Source organism: Uloborus diversus, chromosome 8 (assembly GCF_026930045.1).
Source record: "Uloborus diversus isolate 005 chromosome 8, Udiv.v.3.1, whole genome shotgun sequence".
Lineage (NCBI taxonomy): Eukaryota > Metazoa > Arthropoda > Arachnida > Araneae > Uloboridae > Uloborus > Uloborus diversus.
In genome coordinates this window covers 55,060,257-55,074,688 of record NC_072738.1, presented here as the reverse complement: position 1 = coordinate 55,074,688, position 14,432 = coordinate 55,060,257, and the positions used below count along the sequence as shown (strand labels likewise).

At 33.3% G+C, this 14,432-nt stretch overlaps 1 protein-coding gene across 1 annotated transcript in view; it reads left to right on the top strand.

The window, feature by feature from the left end:
• Positions 1–14,432, top strand: part of LOC129228049 (single-stranded DNA-binding protein 3-like) — a gene marked incomplete at its 5' end in the record, with an annotated part of 396,346 nt that overhangs the window by 312,660 nt on the left and 69,254 nt on the right. Inside the window, 1 exon segment of the mRNA XM_054862684.1 lies at positions 6,677–6,748. Within this exon segment, the coding sequence (XP_054718659.1) occupies positions 6,677–6,748 (72 nt within the window).

Here is a 14,432-nt window from a genome sequence, read left to right as displayed (position 1 = left end):
TTATTCATCTGAGGATGAAAATAACTCTTAATTATTTTGACATATCGGATCAAGACTTTTCATAACTGACAACAGTTGTCGGTTTTTTAGATTTTCTTTAGGAAGCGGATGTTTGAACTTTTCTTGTTGAGTAGCGCTAGAACATGGTAAATATAAGTTATTGTCACGAGTTTTAACAGACGGATGTAATTTCAATTTAACTTAGGTGCTCAACTTCCAGATGAGAGAAATAATCGAAAATTAAAAAAATGGAAAGATTGCGAACCAAACAAAATTGGCGGTTTCTATGTTTCAAAGTAGTTTCTACAACACCTGAAGGTTAAAATAAATCTAAAATATTTTGACTCGCTAGATGAAAACATTTCATGGCAACAGCTTGCCTTTTTTTTTTTAAACTCTTCAAGTTAAAGAGAGTTAATTTCTTTGGGAGGCGAATGTTTGAGCTTTAAATGCTTGGAAAGGGTGTGAATAATGATCTTGTCCTTTTCTATAACCTGCGAACAAGAGCCGGGCGCACTTCCTCTTAGGGCTGATCTGTGTGGGCCCTTTTGAGGAATGACGCCATCCCGCCATTTGCATAGGAATCGTCGTCCCGTCAACAATGTGAGGCGGGATCTCTAGTTCGCGTGATTGATTCGAAATGATTTCCTGAGAAGGCCCGACTCGGTAGTTCAGAGTTGGAGAGATTTATTTTTCATATTTTGGTTTTTCACTCACGGTGTGAATCAGGAAGTCTTCATTTCAGTTGCAACGAGTTTTGAAGAGAAAACCGAATGTAACGAAATGGACAATCTTTTCAAGTTTGTAGTAATGACAACTGTCAAAACTAGGTATTCTAATAAATCTCGATTTAGGTCAGTCAAAATTTTCTCTGGGAGAGAGGAAGGGTTGGTCGTAATCAGATTCCAAAAAGATCCCAAACGGCTGAAATGGGGGGGAAAAAACATCTAGTTATTTCAGAGCTAGAATCTTTCAGAAGCTTTGTTACACTGAACTTTCCTATAAACTTACAATTTTACAATTTTTGTTGGTCTCCGCTCATAAATTTTTATCTTTTTATTAGTAAATATATTATCACACTAGGAATGATGACAATGACTTAAATCCAAGGGTTCTGGGTACTTAAATCCCCTTCTACTCCCCCAGATACATTAAGTATCGTATTCATCGTAGGTTTTTTTTTTTTTTTTTTTTTTTTTTCAAAGTTAACACTTTCTTCATTTCATCGAATTGAAATCAGAATGCATTTTCTTTCCTTTCATAGGAGTTTTTTTGTGTATATTTTAAAGCTTTTGAGGAAAGTTACTAGGATAATACCGCATATCAATTGATATCCGATCTAAAAAATAAAATGAAAAACTGAAGGATTTAACTATTCCACTTTTACTTGATTTCAAGAAATTTCTACCTTAAATCTTTACTTTTTCAAAAAACTTGCTGTAATGCATATATCGTGGAATTACATCGATCCTAGTATAGCTCATATCACTAATGCGTTATATCTAATCATCCTGATGTTCCTTATTAAATTTTCTTCCGTCAGAAATTTCAGTCATCGAAATAAATTTGATTAGCTGCCAAAACAAAACGTTGGACGAAGCTCAAAGAACAACTAAAAAGAACACATCCTTTGAACATTAATGAATTGCTAGGAAATTTTTCGTTATAAAATGGATGCTTAATTGGTATTGAATATAAATAACGTCTTTAAAATTGATTCTTTAAAATAAATCTTTTAGTTTTCAGTTGCTTTAATAAGGTCCAAAGGAATTCGATTTTCAGTTAATGAGCTGTTATTCAGTTTTATTTGAATGAACAGTGAGGTGATGTATTAATAAAGCTTTCTGATGTTCCTAATTAAGTTTCGAAATTGCGATTTGTTGTGTCGGTGGATTCACGTATTAAAATACTGCCACAATTTGTAGTTCAACTTTCTTTTTTAATTTTACAATTTACTCATTTTTTGTGATGGATTGCGTCAAAATATATTTCTAAAGTATGTTAGGAAAAAAAAATAATAATGCTGTTAAATTTTGGTAGAATTTGATGAAACAAACATGCGTCGATGTATTTTGATTCTAGCAGCAAAAATATTGATAATTTCAACAGCACAAGTAGAATTCGTGTTCTATGTATGCACTACGTGAAGAAATCTTAACGTTATAATAGTCATTCATGTAGGTAACTCAAAATGTTTGATTTAGTTTATTATTGTAACAGTAAGAATGTATCGGCAGCGAAAATTTATTGTACGATTTCCTAAAGCCCCACCCCTTTATATTTTGGTGGGTCCACCAGGAGAGCCCCGAACTTAATTTTAGGGATCGGCGGAAATTCTCAATTTGCAAAATGGAACTCCGAATTTTTGCCGAATGCTGACAACTTAGCTGAATAGAACTTCAAATTTCGACGAATGATGAAAATTTTGCCGAAAAGTCAGACAAAATTTGTTGAATAGAGAAATTTTCGGAAAGTCAAAGTGACCTCCCATTGGGGCGCCCCTGGGTACCACCTTCTAATTTTGATGACACATTTCCAATACTCTAGATGAAAATGATTATGTATGACCCACACATGCACCCCATTATTTACTTACCTATACATATTTATTTTTTCATCTCTGTTTATCTAGTACCATTCTTGGATATCAGTGTAGTATTTCTTTCATTTGTCCCCACAAAGTACAGTGCTGACCAAATTATTAAGACTAAGACTGTTTTAAAAACAAATTCTTTATTGATTACATAACTATTGACACATTAACGAACAGTGAAATAATTATCTAATATTTAGTATGCATTCCCTTGTTCTTGATGAGCATTTTAAGTCTTTTTGGCATACTTTCCGCAAGGTTTACACCAATTCTTAATACTTTTTAAAAAAGAAGGTAAAAAATTGTTTATACTCACTGTTATATATACTCACATACTCGCCAATTACCTAAAACTAATTTTAAATATAAGAGAAAACACTAATAAAAAGAACTAGTGAATTGTTTAAGCTGATTGAGGTTATGTTCCTGGTAGGTAGATAAACAAAGAGCATAAACAAAGCAGACAGTGCTGCCACCTGCAAACATTAAATTATGCTAAAATAACGTAATAATCAGTGTACATTATGTACTGTGCTTTAACAGTAAAATAAATAGTATTTTAGTACAAATAGTGTACAAAAAAAAAAAAAAACTCTTTTGTCTAATAATTTGGCCAGCACTGTATACATTCTTCAATCTAATTAAATAAATAACTATTGGGATGATATCGGTCCTATAAATTACCTCCTAATGATAAGTATACTACCCCTTTATTTGTGCACTTCATTCCAATCCAATTCATTGCATGTTACGGAGAAAATTTAATTGCTGCTTCAGTCGGCAAAAGCTGAACTGCAGAATTGAACAACCAGTGAATTATGTTTGTGTGATAGAGAATTCAATTAGATTACATATACATTTCGCTTTTTCTGTCAGATTTGGCCACTAAATGGCGCTCATTCTGCAGTTATTTAATGAAATTTAAATTCCTAATGGATTTTAATGTATATGTATATATTTTTTTCTAAATCTGAAAAATATTATATCTTTATCTTGGTTCTTCTTGGAAAACGAGAAGAGAAAAATTAATTTGGAATCTAAATAATTTGACTCAGTTATTTCAAAGAAATGTCGTTTTTTTTCCAGATATATTTTCCTAATTATGGCTTAATATGAATGTTTTTTTCTCTCTTATTAAATAATCTCTAGACGCAAAATCTTAATTCTGCGAATAATGGTACGAATAAATAAATCAAACAAGCACAAATTTTCCGAAATTTAAATTAAAAAAAAAAAAAACATATGAACTGTTGTGTTCCGTGAATTTCCATTAAATGCTAAAACTTTATTCTCATACATTCATGAGTTTTAAAAAGATACACATAATGTTTCTTTTTATAGTTAAACGTTTCAAATTTAGTTTTGTTTGAGCTCAAATAAAATATTAAGCATGAAAACCGATGTTTTTTAAGCAGTCATGTTTTGTAAAACTAAACGTAACACTTTGCTTCTAAACCGCAATAGATAGACAACTGAATAACAGAAAACATAGATTTCGTGGCAATAAAACAAAAATTAAATAACGAAGTTTCAGAAATGGAAAAGTGAAGTTAAAATTAGAAGTAGGAAAAGAAAAATGTTGCAAAATGTAAGCAATAATAACATTAGTGCGTCAACTGCCATATTAGTTCTAACATCCAAGGAAAATTGATGTGAATAAAGCACTTGAAGAATGGAATCATTCTTGAAGAAGATTCAAATTGTAAAGATTAAAATGACTATCATAATGATAAAGAATTAAAGAAGAATCGTAAAACAAAAAGAATTTTAAACAGTGGTATAGTGACTTAGTAATTCAAAAATTCATATAGGTATTTGCTTTCATGTTGACAGAAAATATCTGTTAAGAAAGCAGAGGTCAAAGCTTAAAGTAGATTTAAAAAAATGAAATAGAGAATGTCTATTGCTTAAATTTCTCAGCAGCATGATAGTTTTATCGTGTAATAATGTGTACGCAGATTCATTATGTCGTACGCTTGTCACATTCAAGTAGCATCGCAAAGTTGCCTACCTTGGAGGAACAATTTGAGGAGCAACTGTGGTGATTTTGAGGAGCAATACGAAATTTTGTGGAGCAGCTCGGTACTTCGTATAAAAATCAATAAAAATAAATAAAACCTCATACTAAAATTCTTTTAGAGCTTTAATAATCATTTGAAGCACTATCATAAAAATAATTATTTTTAAATTAATAAAATAGCTTTAATAACTATTTCAATCTTTTGAGTATAAGCATCTTTGTTTTCAGATTTTACATGTTTGACATGATAATAGCAAAATATAAGCTCGAAAACGTTCGGCCAGGAAATGCGGAGCAATATAACTTCTTTGCGGAGCCGCCATTTTTGCGGAGCAACTCTGCAAAATGCGGAGCAATTGGCAACCCTGGCATTGTTGTTAAATCTTTCAATTTAAATCGCTCATTTAGAAATTGATCGATTTTCTATAGATAAGCTGCCATCTCATTCCAGCGTCCACTTAGTCCTAGGACGACTCTTGTTAGAATGTGAGCTCCTCGAAAACTTGTTTTGTGTCAGATATGTTTCCCAAACGCAGGATATGCGATAACACGAGATGGTCTGTAGGTGGCCACTTTCGGAATCCCATTATTTCCCGGTCGGCAGAATTCCTCTGTGTCCCTCAATCAAACATAATTCGTCTTGAATTCCTTTATGTCATGGCGTGTGTTGGCTCAACGTCATCCTCTCATATTAATTCCGCCATCGCATCTTCTCCCTCTCGCGAGTTTCACAACGAACAGGGGCACTTCATCTCCATTTACACTCTCATAGCAGCAACCTGAGTTTCAATCGGTGGGCCTTCTATCAGCCAGCCCCATCCGCCCCTATGTGACGCCCCAATTAGCGCCCCGCTCTTTTCTCCTTTGAAGCATTCAGCCGGAGAGTGTTATTGATACACCACAGCCGCCGTCGTATTTTGATAATTACAGGGCCCCGTGTTTTTGCGATATGAAAGTATTGGGGATAATTCATTTTGAAGTGCGAATTCATCAGAAAGGGAATATGTTGAAAATGAATGGAATTGGGATTAATGGAATTGCTGGTCGAATTTCGGGTAATTGCCTGTTAATCTTTTGCTGTTAAAAAGCTGGTAACTTAAATACTGCCGTGGGTAGGTAAACGATTGTATCTACAAAAATGAGTTTTTGAGATATTTAAGAAACTTGTTTTGGATTCAAAACTAATAATAGGGAAATAGTGGAATTCGACGATTTTTTCTCGCTGGTTTTTCAGGGGAAAACAATTAAGTTTGTAACAAGCTTGTACAAGAAGCTGACGTACAATAGATGACAAAAAATAAAAATGTCCCTTTACCTACCCACAGCAGACATACTTGCCTGTTTATAGGTTTCTACGACTGATTTTATTTTATTGATTAATGTTATCAAATCTTTAAATCGTATTACAGTTAAAAATATCCAATATTGTTGACCGTAATTGAACTTAAAAAAAAAATACTGAAATATTCATCTCCTTTTGAGTTCTCAATGGTCAGTCGCATTCTTCATCTTGATATATGATATGATGTTCAATTTGTCGTTGGAAGAGAGTGGTTGTTTCTTTCTTTCATGATCTCATAACAAAAGCAAATGTAAAAGAGAAGTTTGAAATTTATCATAACTATCATCTTTGAATGACTTACAAGTCCACAGCACTTTTCTGACAGGGTTCTCAAAGAAAATTAATCCCATCAAACAGTGATTTCCTTTATAAAATTAACTTTAAGTAAATTTTGCTCACATTTTTGAAATACTTTTTGAGTAAAAAATGTTAATAATGATGTGTTCTTATTTCTCTTTCCTCGCGAAGCACTATTTTAAAACTGTTTATAATCGTTGTTTTTATTATTTATTTTTGAACAGTGAAAAACTTTATGCATATTGGTGTAAATTTTTCCGAATATGGTATCTTTGTTTGATAATTCATTTATTTATTTTATCTATTAAAGTAATAACCAAAGTAATTTTATTTTTTATTTCATACCCTGATATTTTTAATCCAGTTACATCTGTAATTTCGTGTTCCCCTTCAATTTAGTTTCTGATTTTTATTTCTCTTTCAGCCATTCATGTCACCTAGGTATCCAGGAGGACCAAGGCCTGGAGTGCGTATGCCCCAACAAGTAGAATTCAATGTAAGTTGTACTTCCAAATTCTTCTTTTCTGTTTGCACGTAGGAAACGATTTGTATAACACTTTAACATCTATCCTTAGTTTGTATAATTCACGAATGTAGCGTACCACTTTTTTTGTGTATCCTCAGTAGATAGTTCTCAAGTCCAGCGCAGTTTTATGAAGTGCCCTCGCTAAATAAATTGTGAATCTAATAAGCTTTTTTGTCTCGACTCAGGAGTTACCAATCACTCGTCTTGTAACATGTCTGTTTTTCCCTCTCACACAATGCTTTGTGGATGCAGCATGTAATTTATGTCTTCGTTCTTGGCAAATCATCTGCATTGGTTTTATTGATCTTCTGGGGGTAGAACCAGGAATCTAGCATATTTCTCACTGATGGTTAGTTAGCTTAACATGTCTTTTAAATTGTTTAGCACTCCTGATTATCATGATATTTTCTATATTAGCTATCAAGGCTCTAGGTGAGGCTAGTATATTACTCTTATGTCCCTTTTCAAGAAACATCGTTAGCCTTTTAATGTTTACGTCCTGGACTTTCAAAATCCATGTATCCTCGGTTGTCTTTTCTCTTGATACAGCATCATCATCTCTTCAGTTTTACATGCAAACCTTTGTAACATCACCATTCTTTGAAGATCAGGATTCTAACGTGAAGTTTGGAGGTAAATAATAAATAAGACATATATACTCTCATCCTGTATGCATCCTTTCAGCACGCATCATAAACACCTCTGTTATATGTCCTCTAGGATGCATCGAAAATCTAAAATGTACATTTAATACTCACCTCACATTGTATGTCTAGCTTGCCACTCTCTCATATCTGCATCTCCTACCAGGATTCGGGTGCACTCTGATCTTAAATGTTTGGGAGTGCAGAAATTCTAAATTTGCCGAATAAAACTCAAAATTTTGCCTAGTCGTCAGACAAAATTTTCCGAATGAGGACATTTTTGGGAGGTCACAATGACTCCCCATCGGGTTTCTGCCATTCTGCCAAGCTTGTGCATCTGACCTGCCCTTTTGTTACCACCTAATCTTGCATACTGCTCCGGCGCCTCTTCTTCTAAGTCTACGTTGAACCGTTGTGCCTTCTCTTCTGGGGCACAAAAGGAGAAATATTATTTTCAGAACGCATTTTTATCTGTTTTCAAAATTTCAAGAAACATTGATAAAAGCTCCAGTATGCTTTAATTAAAACCATGCCCCCCCCCCCCCCTCCACACCCATTATGCCATCGTTTTAAAGAACAAGTATTTTGTTTCTATACCTGCTGTTCATTGCTTTTGAGGCCAAATTAACGTAAACCCGAGTTATATATGTTTAACATACATGAATCATTCTCAAATAGCTATATTTTAAACGTAAAGCACCTCGAAATAAACAAGAAACCTGACTTGAAGTATGTATTTATATGATCCTCGTACGTGGCTGTCTTTTCTAGGTTTCAGCTTCAGAAAGTTTTGATTCACTAAATGAATTAAAAACCTGCTTCAAGTACTTAATCATGGTATTAAGTAAATGAATAAGTGCGCCGTTTCCCTTCCCATTTTCACCTAATAAACAGCCCCCGACAATGGCTCGTCGGATGCTTTCGGTGAAAACGAATTAACTGGAGTAGCACAATGCCTAACTTCATTTAAAAGCCTTTCCTATCTAGCAAGTCACACCAGACTCCGTTACACAAAACAGCGACAGCCCTTATTTGCGCATTGTTCTTAGCAGCCGACGCTAAATGCATTTTAAAGCAGCTGGGGGAATTTTTGTGCAACTCAGCTCCACTCGCTTGAAGAATATCGTTTGCGAACGAGACTTTTCATCCAGCTCGCGCAGAAAATATTCGCTCACCTCTTTGTTGCAGTGTCGCAAAAGAATGTGTCGTTATTATGCTTGGCGAAATTGGCAGTGCTGTTTGTCGTTGCGTAATTAGAAAGAACGTGAATAATAGAAAACATCTTGAAAGCAACACTGCTTGTTTGCGTAAAGGGAAAGCAACGACTTTGAATCTTTTTCTGCATGTTTTTTTCCCCCTGTGTTATCAAGAGTTACTGCAGAGGTTAATTGAAATTTAACTCTCCTCCCCCCTCCCTCCTGCACAGCCAAGTTTTTTTCACATTTCAATTAGAAGTGTAGATTGCTTAGAGCTAAGTTACACCATTGTTGAATACAGATGATGTTATAATGTCTTCATTAATGCGTCTAAATTAATCAGCATTGCAGACAGCTTCAAGACGTAATAACAGTCGATTAAGAGAAATGATACTTTTGAAGCAACAACGAAATTTACCCACTGCTTTGTTTAAAACATGGTTAGTTAACATAGTTCTGTTTGGGCTGGAAAATTTTTGTTTTTATTCTGATTAAAATATTAAAAGAAAAATACATTCTAAAATAAATCTTTACTAATAATAAAGCTTAAAGTCTGTGTCTTCCGGATTTCTGTCTCTGTGGATCTCTGGATGTCTGTTTAGCGCATAGCGCCTAGAACTTTCGGCCGATTTTCATGAAATTTGGCACAAAATCAGTTCCTTGCATAGGGGTGAGCACCTCGAAGCGGTTTTTCGAAAATTCGATTTTGTTCTTTTTCTATTCCAGTTTTAAGAACATTATACGAGCAAATTATCATAGCGTGGACGAACAAATTACTATAACGTGAACTAGCAAATTTCCATAATGTGGACGAGCAAACTACCATATGCGACCATGGGCGAGCAAACTGGCGAGAAGTTCATCATCCATTATTTGTAAAAAGCGAACCAAATGACCTTTTAATTTTCTACTACGGGCAAGGCCATGCGGGTACCGTTAGAACTGAATAAAATCAATTCTTAAATCATTGTTTGTTAGCATTATTATTATTATTATTATTATTAATTGTTAATAAATTTCGAAATGAAATTCGGGTTGTTTCATATTACATTTATTTACAGTATTAACCATCTTGATCAAACGTTATTAATCCATTGTTGGTTAAACATTTTCTTCAGTCTTTTCTATAAGACACGATCTTTTAGAAAAGATTAGTTCCTGAGAAATATCTGCGTCAAGCCCAGTGGTTCTCATCCTTTTTATTGCTGAGGACCACTCGGTACCCTTCCTTAGCGGACCACATACGATAAGTAATCTTTTCACAGCAATTGTATTAGATGGAATAAGATAAATCCAAAAAAATTTCGAATAAAATTTAATTACAACTATAAAAATGGCATAGATAAATTTTTACTGGCTACTCACGGACGATGTGAAAATTGCTTGCGGACGACCACTAGTGGTCCACGGACCGTAGGTTGAGAAGCACTGATCTAGCCAATGGACGCTTCTATTGAGTTACTTCGAAGATATCAATTTAAACGGTCTTTCTTCACTTAAGCAAGTCCAATGCTTTTTCAGGATTTTGATTATTCTCAATGTAATATCATTAATTTAAATCCATTGTTTTATTTTTCTAGTTTATTAGATTCGGTGTTTATTAACCATTTATTTATTGATATTCATCTATAAATTGTACATGATATCGATTCCGTCATTCTCTTCAAAATCAGTTCTCGCGAAGATGTTTCATGCTTTCTAATGTCAACCTTCATATTAATTCCAATTTTCTTCTTCTAAAAAAGCATTAAATGTATCCAATCATTTCTTTTTTTCTCCTCTTTTGTTTTTATAGTTGCATCAAAAATTCTAGGAGCTCGAGAGACCTTAAGAAAAAAAATCATTGCATTGTTCATTATTAGTCTTTCCTAAAAATCCAATTCTTGTACTATCGTTCCATAAATAACTTCATTATCCTAAAAGTAAGCAATCTCGTCTCTTCCCAATTAATGCGCTTTTTAAAAGCATTTTTCGTTAATTAACTTCTGCAAATGGTAGTTGCTTCTATCTACCAATTCTTTTTTTTTTTTTTTTTCAAAATGCGAACAATCGTTCTGTTAACTGGAAGTTATTTCTTTTGTTTGCAAATACGTAATACTAATGGCAACTCTACTAAAAAGTGGAGTTTTCGTCAGACGATTATAACAATACGTGAAATACGTATAATTTTTTTTCATATGTATAAATTGCTTTTTAAAAGATTTTTTTTTTTTTTAAGTCTGACGCATTTCTTGCTTTGTTGGATTCAGCTGTTAAACAATGGTGATTGATTAAATTATTTACAGTGGGTGATCTGAAAAATTATTTTGAGAAACTACATAGTTGCTCAGTGTGAGATATCGCAGTGTAAGTTATGAAAATTCATTTTTTTTCAAAAGAATTTAACTCTTGGTCAGTTTTTTCCACCATAAAATAGAAGAAACACAATTTCTTTGTTAGTTTAGCTTATGTTTATTCTTATTGCTTAACTTGAACGTGTGAAAAGGGAATGATTTATTTCCCAGCCAACATTCCTTTTATTAAATAAAAGAAAATAGCATCTATATATATTTGATGTTTTAATCTGTTACATCAAGTAATGTATTTGCTCTCTTCGGCTATTTACTTTATGATTTTATTACGATATTATGTTTGAACGAAGAAATAGCAAATCTCTGCTTCCTTTCTTTAAAGTAGTTTTGTTTCAAATACGAAATTCGCTTCCACCTGCTTTTTTTGGTTGCACTTATTTACTGGGTATTATTTACTGCAATTCCCAGTTTTTGCATCTATCCCCTTACAGTGATTAGAAACCGCCTCATAGTATTTTGCTTTTCACGTTGCATTTTTTAGTTACAGTTGAACTCTCTTAATACGATAACGTTTAATACGAAATCATGGCTAAAACGAACATTTTGTTCGTTAAGTTTGGTTTGCTATCTAATTACATTAAAAAGCTCACGTATTATACGTACATTAAAGTCTCGGGTAGGACGAACAAAAATTTACTTGAAATGTTCGTGGTTAAATACTATAATTTTCTTTTTTAGAAATGATTCATCATTTTGTTAGGTTGTAGAAGTCCCATTGGATATCGAGAAGAAAATATTAAACATTTTGTACAGAAAATAAATTCCCGATCATTTATTTACCTGTGGGCATTTCAACTTACTCGGAGATAAAACTGTTCATCTTCCATTGTGGATTACGACCTACTCCTCGATTGTCGATTATCATCTTCCTTTCTCAATATTTTCCAACACATTCTTTTATAAGAAATAAGTGATTTTTTCTGAATGTACAAATAATTAGATTTCAATGTATGTATAAGCAGTAATGTTTTTTAAATATGACTAAGCATTTCGTCGTTTTTTCACAGTATCACTTTTTCACGGTTGTAACGAATAAAGGTCAATACGAACAAATGCGTGGATTTTTCACATTTCGTATTAACCGAGTTCAACTGTACTTGCAATTCCAAATTGTTACGTATATATATTGTTTTGTTTTCCATATTTTGGATCCGATCTTATGCGATAATGCAAGGCTTCTGGTCCCTTTTCTTTACTAAAAGTTTGAGTGAAAATCCATTTCTTCAAACTGAAAAATGCTATACGTGAAAATTGCGCAACATAAGTAAAAAACTTCTTGGCTTTATGAACTCAAACGTCTTAGACTGTTTAACTCAAACGTCTTATATTGTTTTACTCAAACTTCTTGGATTATTGTAATGGATATAATTTTTGGGATTATTTTAGATCTGTTATTTATATTGCTTTGCAAATCTAAGTTAATGCAATAATAGTTCATCTTTTAGCTATAGTATGGAAAGTATACCGCAATACACATTCTCAACATATTGTACTTACAAGCTTAAAGGTGAGGAAAGATTATTCCCTCAGCCTCCTTGAAAATGAGTCGAGTTCCTGGCTTTATAAAGTGGGAAAATTCAATGCCAAAAATCTATTGCTAAGTTAGCCATTTGCTATTGTTACTCTTGCCCTAAATGCTACTGGGTTCATATTTAACTGTAGGTAGTAATGAGGGCCATAATTGGTTATAATTTTAACGAAATAATAATACTCCTCATGTTATTGATCGCATGCTCAAAGGATGTCATATAATCCATTGTTAAAATAATATTTCTCACAATGCATTGAAGCAGTCTTAAGTTTGCCTTATTTGACGAGTTATTAGTTGTTAGTCATTTATCTTGCTTTTTTGTAGCTCTGACTCCCGTTTGAAAATGCATTATTTTTTCCTTACGAAACAAGGAATTGGTGAATATTTCATTCTGCTTTACATGGAATGATAATACCCGCGCGGGACATGTTTTAAAATCAGTTGGAAATCAGAAATGGAGAGGTATAGTCTGGTTCTTGTAAAAAAATGTTTGACTTTGAACGCGTTCATTTATGCTCGGATTGAAAGAAACGAAATTTTTGCTTTGCCACAACGCTCATAATCGTTATCAGCAACGCAAAGTCTTTGATTGAAGAAAAAGTAGCTGCTTGCCTGAACCGTAATTTAACAAATAGAATCGTTTAACCTTCAGCCGATCGGAAGTCAACTTATTAGAGTCAAACTATAATCTGACTCATATTTGACCGGTCCATCGCACGTGTTACCTTAATTTTTTCACGTCCCCTTCGTCCTCAATCCCCCTCATGTAATTTATAAACAATCCCTTTTCTCCAAACAATTACATTAAATCAAAAAGTCAAATACTAATTCTGTTTTAATAAACCATATTGCTTGTCACGTTAAATTGAATCGTTAACAATTGGGCAGAATAAATGTTGTTCTTCAGCGGATGATTAGTCGATCCAAAAGTTTAGCAATACCCCGCCGAGAATAATGCTGAGTTATTGGATGTCTGCCGGGGCAAATCGCCATCAAGAATATCGTCAGAAGTTATTATAACCGCCCCGAACAAAACTGCGTCTTCTTCCTTCCCTTTCCTTTCATTAGGGGTGAGAGGAGGTTGGGAAGATAGTGAATCTTCAGCCGGATCCCTGGTGCCGGATACTCTCACATCCTGCTGGAGAGAAAATGTCCGGATTGCTGTCACATCGCCCCCTTCCTGTTCCGCCACTGACTGCTGCGCTTTTCAGCAAAACTTGTTTTCGCTTTCACATCCTTCACACGAAGTGCGAATTTTTGTTGTCGAAACTTGTTGTGTAATGCTCTTAAAATCAATTTCAGCGTTAGAGTTCCTCGTTAAAAGGGAAAATTTCTTTGATGAAGCAGCGAGTTTGGGACTTTGTCTTAATTTAACTTATTTATTTTTTTCTAAATTTATCTTAAAACACTTTCTTAAAAAAAAAAGTTCTTTTCGGTTAATACGAAGTGTCAAAAATCCACGAATTTGTTCGTATTAGCCGTGTTTACCTATATTTTAAAAATATTACTACGAATACATACATTGTAATCTAATTCTTAGTATATTCAGAAAAAAATCACTAACTTCTTATGAATGAATGAATGAGGAAAATATTGGAAAAGGAAGATGATAATCGGCAATCGTGGAATATTGAAATGTCCACAGGTAAAAAAATGTACAGGCTTCATTTTCTATGCAAAGTATTTAATATTTTCTTCTCGATACACAATAAAATTTCTACTGCCTAATAAAATGATGAATAATTTCTAAAAAAGAAAATTACAGTATTCAATTACGAACATTTTAAGTACAGAGGTCAGAAATTTTTGTTCGTTTTAGCCGAGACTTTTAATTTCATGTACGTATTATACGTGAAATTTTTAATGTAATTAGATAGCAAACCAAACTTAACGAACAAAATGTTCATTTTAGCCGGAATTTTGTATTAAACG